The 14,504-nt window shown below is 61.3% G+C and overlaps 2 protein-coding genes across 4 annotated transcripts; both read left to right on the plus strand.

Moving 5' to 3' along the window:
- The first annotated feature begins 166 nt into the window (after positions 1 to 166).
- Positions 167 to 7,119, plus strand: NACA (nascent polypeptide associated complex subunit alpha). Of its 2 annotated transcripts, XM_071729497.1 has the most exons (9): positions 167 to 305; positions 741 to 812; positions 2,343 to 4,451; positions 5,449 to 5,534; positions 5,652 to 5,729; positions 5,955 to 6,101; positions 6,338 to 6,466; positions 6,745 to 6,867; positions 6,991 to 7,119. In XM_071729497.1, exons 2-9 carry the CDS (start codon positions 743 to 745, stop codon positions 7,003 to 7,005), a joined length of 2,757 nt encoding a protein of 918 aa, XP_071585598.1. In that variant the 5' UTR covers positions 167 to 305; positions 741 to 742; the 3' UTR covers positions 7,006 to 7,119. The 2 variants fall into 2 exon arrangements, with proteins under 2 accessions (XP_071585598.1, XP_071585599.1); XM_071729498.1 differs by lacking the exon at positions 2,343 to 4,451 and having other exon boundaries at positions 176 to 305.
- Positions 7,120 to 7,742: 623 nt separating this feature from the next.
- Positions 7,743 to 13,812, plus strand: PTGES3 (prostaglandin E synthase 3). 2 transcript variants are annotated; one of them, XM_071729565.1, is made up of 8 exons: positions 7,743 to 7,877; positions 11,471 to 11,584; positions 11,752 to 11,821; positions 12,028 to 12,126; positions 12,342 to 12,431; positions 12,679 to 12,741; positions 13,058 to 13,082; positions 13,499 to 13,812. In XM_071729565.1, coding segments are annotated over exons 1-8 (483 nt in total). In that variant the 5' UTR covers positions 7,743 to 7,875; the 3' UTR covers positions 13,519 to 13,812. The 2 variants fall into 2 exon arrangements, with proteins under 2 accessions (XP_071585666.1, XP_071585665.1); XM_071729564.1 differs by lacking the exon at positions 7,743 to 7,877 and adding an exon at positions 10,486 to 11,073.
- Positions 13,813 to 14,504: the final 692 nt, after the last annotated feature.

The raw sequence follows: 14,504 nt of genomic DNA on the forward strand, positions 1-14,504 counted from the left end.
CGCGTCTGCATCCCGGGACGCGCAGAGGAGGGAGAAGGTCGGGTCCCGGGGCTGGGTCTGGATCCCGTTCCGCGGGGTGGAGCCGGGGCCCGGCCCTGCAGTCCGGGGGTCCCTGCCACCTCCCGGGGTCGCTGCCCCACGTTCGTGGGGCCCCACACCCACCCGGGATCCCGGCCCGGAAGGGGCCCGGAACGAGTGAGCGCGGCTGCCGAGACGCTGCCCCGGAAGTGTTCGTCTGCCCGGAAATCGCTCCCGCAGTCGCTCGGTCTCTTTCCGCCGCCATCTTGGGCCCTGCTCCCCGCACAGTGAGTCCCTTCGCCTCCATCCGCCTCCATCCGCCGCAGCGGGGGCTCGGGGCCGCTGTCGGGGCTGCCCGACGCTCCGGGGCCGGGAGGGAGGGTCGGAGGGCGCTGTCGGGGCCGCCGCTGGGACCGTGGTCGGACCGGACCGGGCGGCGGGGACAGCCCCGCCACCGGGAAGGGGTCGCCCGCTGCGGGGGGAGGGTTGGGGGGTGGTGGGGAGCTGCGCGGCTGAGGCCCCGGTGTGTCCCCGGGAGTGGGGGAAGCCTAGGAGAGAGCGGGGCCGCCGGGCCCGGGCTGTCCGGTACCGATCGGGCGGCTGAGCCGTCTCCGCGAACCCGTCGGTACCGGGGGGCGTTCGGTGTCTGTGGGCAGCGGGGGAGCTTGGGGCTGTGCGGAGCCCCGGCGAGCCCGGACCTGGTGGGTTCTGCCTCTCCGCAGAAATGCCCGGCGAAGCGACAGAAACCGTCCCCGCCACCGAGCAGGAGCTGCCGCAGCCGCAGGCTGAGACAGGTGAGGCGGGGGGGGGGGAAAACGGGACCGGCCCCGCAGCCCCAGTGGCTGCGGAGGGGGCAGCGCTGCCGCCCCGAGGGGCTCCGGGGCCAGGGCGGGCCGGGGGTCCCCCTTTCGGGGGTGCTTGGGGGGATCCTCGGCCACGAAAATCTGTTCGGGAGTTTCCCACCCGAAACCGCGTCGGTTGTGAGCCCCCCCCCCGTGTCCTGAAATGTTGGGGACCGCGTTGTGTCACCCGCGCCCCGCACTTGGTCCGTGTCTTCCCGGTACCGATCGGGATGTTGGGAGCGGGAGGGAAGCGGCTGAGCCGGTTCCGGGACACGTTCGGGTGTTAACGATCCCGCTGTGCTCTGGAGCTGCTCCGGTTCGGGAAGGGGTCGCGGGGTCCCACACCGGGTGTCACGGCCGGGGGCTGCGGTTCGGTTGGGCTCTCTCCAATCGGGTCTAGGGTCCCTGCGCTGGGACCGCTTCCCGGCGTTGTGTGTCACCCTCCCCCCTCCCTTTCCTGGGACGTCGCAGGGTCTCAGCTGTCCCCCTCCTGCGGGGGTGGCACAGGAGCTGCTGCCCGGGGGAGCGCTGAGGGGGTCCTGGGGAGTGACACGGGCAGCTGCAGGGTTCAGGTGGGTCTGGGGTGGAGCTGCCCAGCTTCGGGCTGGTGCCTATCTGCCATCACCCGCATTTTGGGGTAGACTGGAGAAAATGGGGTGTTAGCAACATCTCTGGGCTGTTGGTGGGGTGGAGGGGACAGACTGTGGCTGTGGTGGAGCCAGGGCCTGGCCCGGACATGTCTGGGTCTTGGCGAACCGGCCAGGCCATGGTTCCTCCTCGGAGCTGTCCCTCCCTGCGGACGTGCCGGGACCGGCTGGAGCTCCCAAGGGCGGGTTCGTGGCTGGGCTGGTTCTGCTCTCCCAACTGGTTCTGGTGCCGGATACGCCGGTTCTGCCGACGCTGCCCTCCCTGCCTCGTGTGCCGGGACTGCTGAGGTTGGGAGCAGCGCCCGGAGCTGCTGGGCCCCCTCTGGGCTCCCTTGCTGTGTGCTGGCAGAGCTGGAGCTGGTGGGATTTGCCTTCACCAATTCTGGTTCTGCCCATCCAGCTCCAGCTCCCTTTGGAGCTGCCCCGGCAGCAGGTACCCTGGTTACCCCTGTGTGCTGGTTCTGTGTTGTTAACCTGTTTGCCATTTAACCTTAACAGCTCGCACAGGGGGGTGTAGCTCCTATCCCCATGCCACCCCTGTACCTCAGTGTCCTGTGCCCGAGGGTACCCAAAGGTGCCAGGTTCTGGCTGTTCCCTGACTGCAGCTCCCCCCGTGTTCTGGTGCCCCAGATCCCACTGTGCCTTGGTGGGGCCCCACTGATCCTGCTCCACTGGCACTGGGCTCTGTAAAACCAGAGCTGGTTTCTAGGGGTGGATGAGTGTCCTGGTCTGAGCCAGGAGCTGAGCACAAGGGCTGTGGGGGGTGCTGGGGGCTGATGTCCCCCCCCTCCCTGTGCTCTCTCTCTCATCCCTTCACTCTGTTTCTCTCCTTCAGCTGCTCTTCCTGCTGCTCCTTCCCCAGCTCTGCAGGTCCCGGCTGGCCAGGCTCTCCCAGCAGAGCCCCCCAGCCCTGCTGCAGCCCTGCCTGTCTTCTCTGGCCCCTCAGGACCCCTGTCCCCCCCTGTGGTCCCAGCTGCGGCCATTCCCATGTTCTCTGTCCCCCCCCAGCTCCCTGCCCCAGCTCTGCAGGTCCCGGTTGTCGCTGCTCCTCCTCCAGTGCCACAGCCCCCACCAAGTGTGGCAGCTCCAGGGTCTCCAGGGCCTGGCCCAGTGTCTCCAGTGCTGGTGGCCCCAATTGCCCCCCCCATAAGCCCTGGTTCCCCCCCTGCAGCTCTCCCCTCTCTGGTGAAGGTCCCTCTGGCCCCTCTCCCAGCCCCCGGGGCAGTCCCGGCTCTCCTGCCAACTCCCACTGCACCTCCTCAGGCCATTCCTTGTCCCCAAAGTCCTGGCTCTCCCCCTCTTCCTACTGCAGCCCCTCTCTGTCCAGCCCCGGCAGTCCTGGTGTCTCCTGGCAGCCCAGTCTCTGCCCCCCTGGCTTCTGTTTCAGCCTCTCCCCGAGCTGCAGCACCCCTGTCCCCCTCTGCTCCTCCCCACTGCCCGGCCCTGGCTGGTGCCCCCTCTCAGCCTGCTCCCCTGGCTGTCCCCGTGGTCCCCTTGTCACCCCCGGTCCCTCCGGTGCCAGCTGGGACATCTCCTGTGAGTTCTGCCCCGCAGGGCCCAACCCCTGGTGCTCCCATGGCCCCGCTGCCTCCAGCTGCTCCTCTTGACAAAACCTGTCCCATGGGCCCTTCCCCAGTGGCCCCGGCTGCTGTCCCAGTTGCCCCAGTGGCCCCAGCTGCTGTCCCAGTTGCCCCAGTGGCCCCGGCTGCTACCCTTGTTGCCACTGTGGCTGCAGGTGGCCCGGTCCCTCCCTCCATGGCCAGGACCCCTCCCGGGAGCCCGGACCCTGGGGCAGCACCTGCAGCTCCTGTCACTCCTGCCCCGTCCAAAGCCTCTCCAGGAGCTGCCCCAGGGCCAGTGCCAGCACCAGCTCCCAGTGCAGCCCCAGCAGCTCCTGGTGCAGCCCCAGTGAGCCCTGGTTCCCCTCTGGCAGCTCCAGCAGCTGCTGCCCCGGTGGTCCCTGCCAGTTCCCTGCCTGTCACACCAGTGCCGGCAGCTCCAGCTGCACCTCCTGCAGCCAAATCCCCTCCTGTGGGCCCCATCTCTCCCCCGGCTGCCCCCCCAGCAGCCAAAGCAGCTCCCAAGAGCCGTGATGGTGCCCCCTCAGCCCCGTCCTCCCCCGCTGCAGCTGCCCCCCCAGCATCCAAAAAGCCACCCAAGGGCAGCCCTGTTGCTGCCTCACCGAAGGCTCCACCAGCTCTGGCCACCCCGGCTGCAGCCAATGCACCTCCCAAGAGCCCTCCCAAGAGCTCTCCTGCAGCCCCCCCAGCTCCTGCAGCCCCCCCAGCTCCTGCAGCCCCCCCAGCTCCTGCAGCCCCCCCAGCTCCTGCAGGCCCCCCAGCTCCTGCAGCCCCCCCAGCTCCTGCAGCCCCCCGAGCTCCTGCAGCCCCCCGAGCTCCTGCAGCCCCCCGAGCTCCTGCAGCCCCCCCAGCTCCTGCAGCCCCCCCAGCTCCTGCAGCCCCCCCAGCTCCTGCAGGCCCCCCAGCTCCTGCAGGCCCCCCAGTTCCAGCCACTCCTCCTGTAGCCAAAGTGGCTCCCAAGAGCCCTCCCGCAGCCCCAGCAGCTGCTGCAGCTCCTGCCCCAGCCCCGGGGGGTGCCCCCCCCAAGCCACCAGCCAGTCGAGCTTCCCCTGCTCCCCCAAAGCCGGATTCCCCAGGGGGTGCCCCCCCTCCCCCTGCTGCCCCCAGCGCTCCCCCTGCCAAGAAGCAGCCCCCTCCCAGCAAGGCGGCCAAGCCAGCCTCCCGCCCCCCCTCCAAGCCCCCCGCCAAGGCCCCAGCCCCCGTCAGCACTGCCGTGGAGGATGATGAGCTGCCACCCCTGATCCCACCCGAGCTGCCTCCTGCCCAGCTGCCAGCACAGCCCATCCTGGTGGACCTCTCCCCTCGAGCAGCCCCGGCCCTGGCCGAGGCTCCGGCTAAGCCGCCTGTCCTGAGGAATGACAAGGGTATTTCCTGCTCGGTTTGCCGTGTGCATGGAGTGTCACTGCCTGCCCACTGGCTACTAACCCACCAGGGGGGCTCAGTGGGCCGTGGCAGTGCCAAGCCTGAGCCATGCCAGAGCCCATCCCACCCGAGCAGCTGGAGAGCTGGGATCGGGGAGATCCCACGGCTGGGTTGGGGCTCGGCACGGCCCGGTGCCAGCGCCTCGGTGTCACTAATGTGTGTTCTTGGGCACGGAGCACGGTGTGGTTTGTGGCATTGTGGCTGCTGCCTGGGTTGGGTTCACACTGTGGGAGGAGCTGCTGCGTGTCCCAGGGAGCTGCAGTGACAACACAGCAGTGTCCCTGTGCTGTGGGGCAGCTCCTTGGCATCCCCTGGTGGCACTGGCAGCCTGCAGCACTCTGCCAAGGGCTCTGTGTGTGGCTGGGGGTGAGAGGCACTTTCCTGGGCTGGAAGCGGGACCAAATCCAGGTAATGGCTGCACAGGAGGGTGTTGGGTCACCCCGGGCTGGAGTCACTGGGCTCTGCTCCATGCCCTCAGCATGTGCTGTGGTTCATGGGATGGTCACAGCACGGTGGGAGCTGGCAGCCCCCCCTGGTGGTCTCCAGGCCCTGAGGGGGGGGGTTCACAGCAGTTGCCAATTGTGCCCCCCCCCTTCCCCTCCCCCAGTGAAGCTGCAGCAGCCCCCAAGGCCCAGTGATCCAGGTCTGGTTTCTGTGCCATATGTCTGCGGTTCTGGGGAAGCACTGGGCTGCTCCTGACCCACTGGGTCAGCACCAGGCCTTGTGCTGCAGGAGCGGTGTTCTGGAGCCAGGCAGCTGTGCCCACTGTGGTGATTGTGCTCAGGAGAGGCTCCTGTGCCACCCGCTGCCCAAAGGAGGTGCCAGAGAGCTCGGCCATGTGGACTGGAACAGAGTTGTCACCAATGCAGCATGGTTTAGTCCTCCTGCAGTGTCCCCTGGGCCCACCCGAGCGGGACAGTGACATTTGTGTCTTTGCAGGGTCCGGAACAGAGTCTGACAGCGATGAATCCGTACCAGAGCTCGAAGAGCAGGACTCCACACAGGCCACGACACAGCAGGCACAGGTATGGCATGTGCCAGTGTGTCCCAGCAGCAGCAGAGTGGGATCCCTGCCAGTGCTGTCCAGTGGCACCTTGGGATTATTTCTCATTTTGTCATTTTCTCCTTTTCTTTCCTCACAGCTTGCAGCAGCAGCTGAAATAGATGAAGAACCGGTTAGCAAAGCAAAACAGAGCCGGAGTGAAAAGAAAGCACGGAAGGTGAGGCAGGATGGTGGACTGTGTGCAGGGTCTGTCACAGTGCCACTATGTCCCCAAGCACTGGGGTCTTAGTGTCAGGCTAAGTCCCAGGAGTCCTTCACTGCAGGCACAAAATTCAGGTGCCTGAGGACAGCGATTGTCAGAGCCAAGTCCCTGGGGAGCAGCTGAGGGGATGCTTGGTGACTCCCGGGCTTGGTGACTCCTTTCCCTTCCTCCTGTTTTCAGGCAATGTCCAAACTCGGCCTTCGCCAGGTGACAGGGGTGACCAGAGTCACCATCCGGAAATCCAAGAACATCCTTTTTGTCATCACAAAACCAGATGTCTACAAGAGCCCCGCGTCAGACACCTACATTGTCTTTGGGGAAGCAAAGGTGAGTGACAGCAGTGTGCCCAGCAGCTCTGGTGATCTGTGCTCATGGCAGTGGGGCTGGAAGCTGCTCAGCTGGGGTTCCTCTGTGCCCCCTGCACACCAGGGGGTCCCAGCTGCCATGTGCCCCCCCTCCCGAGGGTCAGCTTCCCAGCAGGGGTGTGTGGCAGCACCGCTGGATGAGCCAACATCCGGCTCTGCGCAGGGCTGGCCTCACTCGCCCCTTTTTTCCTTTTCCAGATTGAAGACCTGTCACAGCAGGCTCAGCTGGCAGCTGCCGAGAAGTTCAAGGTGCAGGGAGAGGCTGTGTCAAACATCCAGGAGAACACACAGACCCCCACCGTGCAGGAGGAGAGTGAGGAAGAGGAGGTACTGCCACTCAGGCCCTGTGGCCATGTGCTCTGCTCCAGTCTGGTGTCGATCCCCGTGGTTTCCTTCTCCCTTACCCACATCTTTGCCGTGATGGCACAGGGGAAGAGTGTAGGGACCTTCCTCTGGGGGACCCTGTCCTGAGCTTGGGAAGGGATGTCCCCAGGGATGGGCAGTGCCTGGTCTTGCCTCCCCGCTTCCATCTGCCACCCTGCTGCGGACAATCCCATCAAACCGTGCACGGGGCTGGGATGAATCCCAGGTTCTGTTTCCTTCAGGTTGACGAAACCGGTGTTGAGGTCAAAGACATCGAGCTGGTGATGTCCCAGGCCAACGTGTCACGAGCAAAGGCTGTCCGTGCCCTGAAGAACAACAGTAACGACATCGTAAACGCCATAATGGTGAGTGTGGGTGTGGCTGCCCACGGGGGTGAGTGGGGTACATCCCACTCCCGTCCCTGTGCTGGGGCTGTGGGTTGGTGCTGCCAGCAGCGCCGGCTCCTCACACCTTTCCTCTCTCTGCAGGAGTTGACGATGTAGCCACCAGAGGGAGGAGCTGTTTTTGGTGTTTCAGAGAAGAGTAAAATGCAACTAAATTTAAAATTTGTACTATTTCTATCAATTAATAAAAGTTGTGGCTTATTGTTGGTGAAACACTGCCGTGTTTTGGCTCCACCGCCCTCCCCTTCGCAGGCAGATGCAGCCCCAGGGTGGAGCCTTCCTCCGGGGTAGATCCCGGCCCCGATACCCTGTCCCGGCCCGCAGCAGCGGAGCAGCACCGGCCCATTCCCTCCTTTCCTTCCTGTGCCCGTGGCCGGCTTGGCTGCCCAGCCTGGGCCGTGCCCCGCGGAGCCCAACCCGGGGAGACAGCGCGGAGGCCGGTGCATCGTTGGGCACAGTGGGAGGCAATGGGAGAGCTGCGAGGAGCGCCCGTGGGATTTCAGAACACCTTCGAACCGGGGACCGATCCCACTGGTGCTCCCTCCTTGTTTTGTTTTTTTTTTTAACTAGGGATTGGGCCCAGGCCCGGCCCGGTCGCCATGGCAACGGGCGTCCGCAGGGCGCTTGCGCGGCCAGAAGCTGCTAGAAGGGAGGAGGGAGCGGGCGCGCGCGGGGCGGGGGCGGGGCCGCGCAGGCGCGGAACGGGGCGGCGGGCGGCGCGCGGCGGGTATTCTGCTGCGTCACCAGCGCTGGGCGCCGCGCGCGGGGCATTGTGGGAGCGAGGCCGCCCCGAGCCGCCGCTGCCGCCGCCGGAGCTACGGCCCTGCCCGCCCCTACGGCCCTGCCCGCCCCTACTGCCCTGCTCGCCCCTACGGCCCTGCCCGAACCGCCAGACCCTGCCCGAGCCGCCCGCCCGCAGCCGGGACCCGTCCCTACCAACGCCAGCCGGAGCCGCCGTCGCTGTTCGCCATGTGAGGCCCGGGGATGGGGAGCGGCGGGGGCGCGCGCGGCCTGGGCAGGGACGGGCGGCGGGAGGCGGCCTGAGGGGAGGGGAGGAGCGGGGTCCCGGAGGCACCGGGCCGCGTGGTGACCTTGGTCCGGCTGGGTTAGTTGGGTCGTTCTTCCCGGAGAGGCCCGTCCCGGTGTCTCGGGTGGCTCAGCCCGCCGGTACCGCCCCGGTTTAACGCGAGGGAGGTGCGGATCCTACGGGGCGTGGGGAATGAATGGGGTTGCGGCGGGGAGGCCCTACCGGGGCCGGTTGGCGGGGCCGCCCGATACGGGGGTGTTGAGCGTTGCTGGGGGGTTCTGTACGGTAAAAAAAACGGCGGAATATTCCTGGTAAGTAACGAATCCAACCGTCCCCTCCGCGGAGCGGGTGCAGGAGCTCCTGGGAAGTGCAGCCCCGTTCCCCCACCCTCCGGAGCGGCTGCGGTTCAGCCCTGGAGCGGGAACCGGAGCGGCGCGGCGGGAAGCCCCAATTATCCGGTGTCACCGGGATTCTATTGAGGCCGCGGCAGTGACCCAGAACCGGCGTGTGGCGGTACCGGAGGTCCAGAGCAACGCAAATTGGAGGCAGACTTCACAGCGAGGGAGGGGGGGAGGCTTAGAGGGTAAAATCTGGGGGTGAAGGCAAACACCATCCATGGGGGGGGGGCAGCGGGACCCCCGGTCCGGATCTCCACGTGTTTGGATCGGAAGGCTCAGGGCTCAGGTTTTAACTTGTCAGAGGTTGCTCTGCTGCGGGTGCTGAGGAGACCTGGTTGGTTCTGATGATCCTAAACATTTTTTCCAACCAAAACGTGTTTCCACTCAGGAAACCACATGGTCTTTGCCCCTCTTCTCCCCCCCCAGGCGCTTGGTTGAGGGCAGGTTCTGAAACCCTGAGCTCTGGGGCTGCTTCATCCTCACTGGCTGAAAGTGAGAGATGGTGTAAAGTGCTTCACTTTTCATTTGATGTCTGTAGAATACATCTGCAGTAGTGATGCATCCCCCTTAGAACTGTCCATAGTTGGAAACTAAGGTTTTTTTAGCTTAAAAAAAAAAAAAAATAAGTGCTTTGTGGGGGCATATGAGTGAAAGTAGAACTAATACTGTAAGACAGATTTCTGCTGCTGTCTGGGGGAAAAGTGTTGTTCAGCAGATGACTTCTGCAGTGTCCTCAAACTGCAGGGATTGTCAGGATGCTTTTGAGGAAGGAAAGGCACAACCTGTGGAGTGAGGACAGGTTTGGAGGCTCCTGGAATCCTCCCCACAGTGAGACCCGAGGCTCAGCCCTGGGTGCAGCATGTGAGAAACTTCTGCTCCACCTGCAGTTGAGGTGGAGATGAGGAACCAGAGCAGGAGAGTGGCCCTGGGCAGGCTGAGTGGGGCATTGGGTAAAGCTGAGCCTGAAAGTGCTGCTCTGAAGCTTCCAGAACCTGTTCTGCAGTCAGGTTGTTGTCTGGTGATTGGAAGCAGTGAGATGCAGACGTGTGGTGGCTGTGTCTGCTCACCAAGATGAGCGGGTGTAGGATCTGATAGAAATCCTGCTGAGGGTGACACGTGGGTGACACCCACCCAGCCCCCCCTGGGGCTGTTCTGGGGCTATGTGCCCCTCCTGTTGGGGTTCTGTCCAAAACCGTGTAAATAAACACCTTTTGTCTCAAATCTAAAAACCCCACTAGGACATGGGGGGGACACTGAGGTCCCCTGGGGCTGGTTTGGGGGGAATGTGGTGGATTTATGGTGTGATGGTGTCAGTGCTGAGCAGGGCAGGGCCTGGGAGAACAGAAGATGTTGCGTGGGTGTGGGGAACCAACTCTGGGAGCCTGTGCACACTCTGCCATCAGCTGCTGCCTGGGCAGTTGCCTCCAGGTTGGGGTCTCTGTGTTGGCAGAAGAACAAATGAGCCCCCCCTCCCTCTGCCCCGTGGGGGGGGTCCCAACGTGTCCTCCCTCACTGGTTTGAACAGCGAGTCCTGGCGGAAGCGCCGCAGATACGGCCGAGGGAAGGTTTCCGTCCTCCCTTTGGGAGGAGGAGAGATTGGAAAACCAGATAAAAAAGCAGCAGAGGCAGTTCCAGAGCAGCTGTAATTACAGCAGTCGTGTTTGGGGTGGTAAGTACTGAATATCCGGGGAGGCAGCATGCTAGAAACTTCAGGATTCTGTCCTGGGAAATTTTCTGTGGTTTTTGATTCCTCTCTGAGCTCAGGCACACACGAGTGTCCTTCATCTCTAGGACAGCTCGCTGGGGTGTTGTCAGTGCTCTGAAGGGGTTCTTGGTGCCTCAAAATGCCAGATCTTGGCAGAGACACTGAGGTCAGGGCCAAACCAAAGCTGTGGGACTGAGGAATGCACAGAGCTCCCTGGGGAGGCCAGAGACGTCTCCTTTGACACTGGGAATGTTTGTGGAGCATTAGTGCTGCTGAGCAGGAGCCCCTGCACCCCCAGGCAGGGACACAGCAGTTGCTATTCTGGTAACAGAGCTTTTGAGGGATGTTCTGAGTCCTCTGTGCTGGGATCTTGTCCTGTGCCAAGCCCAGGAGTAGAGCAGGTCATTCCTCATCTTTTTGTTTTGTTTTTTTTTTTTTCCCCTCTGGGAGTCTTGTATTCCCTGCTAAAGAGGAAACTTGCATCCAACAAGGAATTAAAAACCCCGTGGTAAGGAAATTGCTCCTCTGTGGTTGTTGTACTTGACCTGGGTAGGTTTAGTTTGTGTCAAGAATTGAATCGGTTGGTTCAGGTGAGTCAAAACTTGTTCTGGTCACCTCAGTAACCACAGTGCAACAGGAACAGCTCTCATGTTGGGTTGTGCTGCTGGGAAATGGGGTACAGAGCAAACACCCCCTCTGAGGGGAAAGGGGGGGCCACTCCCACACAGCAAATAGCAAAAAGCATCCCAGGAAGTGACACTCAGGGCACAGAACCTCAGCATCTGGCGTTGATCCGGCACCTGGGAGAGCACCAGGAGCCCCCGTGTGTCCCGTGCCTTGGCAACGGCCCCGGCTCTGGGCGGCTCTTGGCTCCCTCCTGGAATGCGGACACGGCCATGGGATTGCTGGGAGAGAAGTGGAGGTGGTGGGAGCTGGGGAGCAACTGGAGGTGGTGGGAGCTGGGGAGCAACTGGAGGTGGTGGGAGCTGGGGCTGTGCTGAGCTCCTGCCAGCAGTGGCCACGCCGGAGCCTTGCAGGTGGATTCTCACCACAGAACTGCAAACACACGAGTGGGTTGAGTGCCCTGCAGGTGTTTTTGGTGAGCCAGGGTGGCTGTGGGTGGTTGTGGTGGCTGGAAAGGCAGAAGGACAAGGGTGAATGTGGCCACTTTTGTGATTTTGGTTGTTCACAACTTCTCTCAGCCTTTTAAAGATTAACTCTACGCTGGAAACGCAGCTTTTGAGAAGGGGGGGAAGTCTTGCAGTTGAACTTCTCTAAAAGCAATAAAAAAAATCCAAGTGCTCGAGCTGGGTGTCAGGGGAAGTGTGGTGAAGCCTGTGTGAGTTGGCAGAGTGGAAGGAGAGTTTTTAAGTGGTTTTCAGGACCTGAGGGGAGGTTCAGAGCTGTGACAGTGCCTTGGGTGTGTGTCTGCAGGCAGCCCGCCTCCGCCAAGTGGTACGACCGGAGGGACTATGTCTTCATCGAGTTCTGTGTCGAGGACAGTAAAGATGTTAATGTAAATTTTGAAAAATCCAAACTTACGTTCAGGTGAGCCCCGTGGGTCCCTGGGGAGGGGAGGGGGGAAGGGTAGGGAGGGAACCCCCAAAGGCCGCAGCGATGTGGCCAGTTAAAGCCATCAAGTTCTGTTAATAAAGGTGTTTGTTCTTTCAGACCTTTTCTGCTAAACACAAACTTTTTTTTTTTTTTCTCCACAGTTGTCTTGGAGGAAGTGATAATTTTAAACATTTAAATGAAATCGATCTTTTTAATAACATTGATCCAAACGTGAGTATCCTCTGGGTTCTCCTTGCTGTGTCCTCAAACCCTCCCTCTGTTCCCCAAGCTGCTCCCAGTCCCGTGGCCAGATTGTTCCTCTGGGCCACGTTTGTCAGCACACAGAATGAGCTGGTGTTGGGAGACAGGAGTTTGCTACCAGCAGGTCCTGGAGAGCCTCCCGTGGATCATCCTAACGGGGATTTGCTCTTTTCCAGGAGTCAAAGCATAAAAGAACAGACAGATCCATCTTGTGTTGTTTACGAAAAGGAGAATCTGGTCAGGCATGGCCACGGCTAACGAAAGAGAGGGCAAAGGTGGGTCTGGGCTGAAGGGGGTGGCAGAGCTGCCTAGAGCCTCCCTGGGGCTTTAATTCTGCTCAGTATTTGGGTCATGTTTAAATTACGTAGCAGTTAATGGGTCACTTAGCAGGCTTCAGATCAGAAGGGCAGTTCTTGTTAACCTTCTTTCCTGGGCAGTTAACAGCCTGGTACTCACTTGTCCTTAAATAACTCCTGGTGTTGATGTGCAGCTCAACTGGCTCAGTGTGGACTTCAACAACTGGAAAGACTGGGAGGACGATTCAGATGAAGACATGTCCAACTTCGATCGTTTTTCTGAGGTACAGGAAATGCTTTGGGTTCCCTCTGGGCCATGTGTGGGCAAGCAGGGACAGGCAGCTGCAGGGAGATTCTCCCTCACCTCCCCTCCTCTTGGCACTCTGCTGGCTGCTGTCTTGGCATGGGTTCCTTTGGTTTGTTGGTCCAGGGTTTTTTTTTTAGTTATTTTTAGGTTTTTATGGTGGTATGGGATGTAGAGAATTGTGGTTGTGTGTTTTCTCTAACACATCTATTATCTCTCTGGAATAGATGATGAACAACATGGGTGGTGATGATGATGTAGACTTGCCAGAAGTAGATGGGGCAGATGATGTAAGTACTTTCTTTGCCTTAAACATGTGCAGGGTTTGTCACTGCTGGCTGAAGCCAAACGTGCAGCCTCTCTTCAGCACTGCTAAAAGGTTAAACTGCACCAAGCCATGGCACAGAATGGTTTTAATGCCAGCAGTGCCCACACTGCTTGTTGCCCATGGGGCTGGTGGGTTACAGTGGGTCCAAGGGCTCTGGCTGGTCCTGTGGCACCTGGAGTCCCTCAGCACTTGCTGCTGGGCTCTGGAAGTGGCAGCTTGGTGGGGTGCAGGGAGAAGCTGCACAGCCTGCTCCAGTTTATGTTTCTTCTTTTTTCCAGGACTCACCAGACAGCGATGATGAAAGTAAGTTGACTTCCTCATCCTTTCCCCAGCTCCTAATCCAGAGCCTTGAGCACAGCTGGCAGATGTTCCTCCCTGTTAGTGTCACTAAACCTTGGCTGTGAGCTGATGCCAGCACCTGGGCAGTGCAAGGTGTCACCTCTCCACGCTGGCACAAGGTGCTGGTGGGTCCTGCCCCGTTCTGATCCTGGAGAGAGTTTGGTTCTGAGAGCAGGATGGGTGCTGGGGCAGTGGGCTCCATGTGAGGAGCTTCCTCCTTGTGAGAACCTCCCAGGGGGAGGTCAGAGACTTTTCCCTTCTGCATCAGGGGCAGAGCTGTCTCCCTTGTGACATCACGAGGCTCCTGGTCACCTTTTTCAACAACAAAACCACACAACCTCCCCTTTGCTCACCACGCTCTTTCCTCTCTCTCTCTTTAGAAATGCCAGATCTGGAGTAAGGAAAACCGTTGTCTTCAGGGTTTGGGGAAAGAACTTCATCACCACATTTCATAATCGCGATAAAAAAGAGTTCCTGAGTTGATAGCCCTCCAGGGAGATCCCGCATCCCTTTTATCCCATTTTCAGTCCGTTTCCAACGGCTTTGCCAAGCGGGAGGTGTTGTGCCGCGGCGCGGGGCGGGCGCAGCCCCCAGAGGCAATAACGTTCTGCATGAACCGTTCTCCAGACTTCCAACCCCCCCGGGGAGGTGTAGGCACCCGGTAGCGCAGTCGCAATAAAGTTTACGGAGCCTCCTTGCCTGGTAGCCGGTGCTGTCATTGCCGCCGGAGGACCCTGCAGTCACACCCAGCGCTAAGAATCCGGTTTTTCCCCCCCAAAAAAACAAAACAAAAAAAAATCGTACGTTTTTACCGGGAACAACCAGCCCGCCCTGTGGCCGTTGTTGTGGTGGTGGTGGCGGCGCCGCTGGGGTGGCTCCAGGGCCCGACTTTTTGGGGAAAAAGGAAGCAAATTCCCCCGGGTTTGGTGTCGTGGCGCGGCCCAGCCCGTCCCTGCCCCAGAGCTTCACGCCTCCCGCCCCGGTGCGAACGCTCCACGTTGTTGCTTGTCAGTCTGTGACCAAACGGTGTTTGCGGGGGGGAGGGAGGGGAGGGGGAGGGAATGCGGCGGCTTCGAACCGGGCTGAAAAACCTCAATTTCTGTTCAGAGCAGCGGGGATTTTTTTAATGTCTACATTCTTTCTAATAAACTGTTGAAGACTCCCTGGCTCTCCTTCTGCCCAGGTCCTCATCCTCTCGCCGCGGGGGGGTCAGCACCGGCCCGGGGGCAGCGGGAGGAGGGTGGGGGGTGGGGTGGTACCGGGGGGCTCGGGGGGGCCCAGACACCGCGACCGCACCAAGGACAAGCGCGGGACGGGTGCCCGGCCACTTCCGGTGCTTTTCTCCCAGGCTACGCCCCTTTCCTTGCTCTCTCCCTATCGATTGGT

Source organism: Heliangelus exortis, chromosome 31 (assembly GCF_036169615.1).
Source record: "Heliangelus exortis chromosome 31, bHelExo1.hap1, whole genome shotgun sequence".
Lineage (NCBI taxonomy): Eukaryota > Metazoa > Chordata > Aves > Apodiformes > Trochilidae > Heliangelus > Heliangelus exortis.

Excerpts from the sequence above, each read along its gene's own strand:
- NACA (XM_071729497.1), top strand. The coding sequence starts at position 743 with ATGCCCGGCGAAGCGACAGAAACCGTCCCCGCCACCGAGCAGGAGCTG. Across the intron at positions 4,452-5,448 it reads TGTCCTGAGGAATGACAAGG|GGTCCGGAACAGAGTCTGAC; the intron begins GTATTTCCTGCT and ends GTGTCTTTGCAG. Across the intron at positions 5,730-5,954 it reads GTGAAAAGAAAGCACGGAAG|GCAATGTCCAAACTCGGCCT; the intron begins GTGAGGCAGGAT and ends TCCTGTTTTCAG.
- PTGES3 (XM_071729564.1), top strand. The coding sequence starts at position 10,919 with ATGCGGACACGGCCATGGGATTGCTGGGAGAGAAGTGGAGGTGGTGGG. Across the intron at positions 11,585-11,751 it reads AAATCCAAACTTACGTTCAG|TTGTCTTGGAGGAAGTGATA; the intron begins GTGAGCCCCGTG and ends TTTTCTCCACAG. Across the intron at positions 13,083-13,498 it reads ACCAGACAGCGATGATGAAA|AAATGCCAGATCTGGAGTAA; the intron begins GTAAGTTGACTT and ends CTCTCTCTTTAG.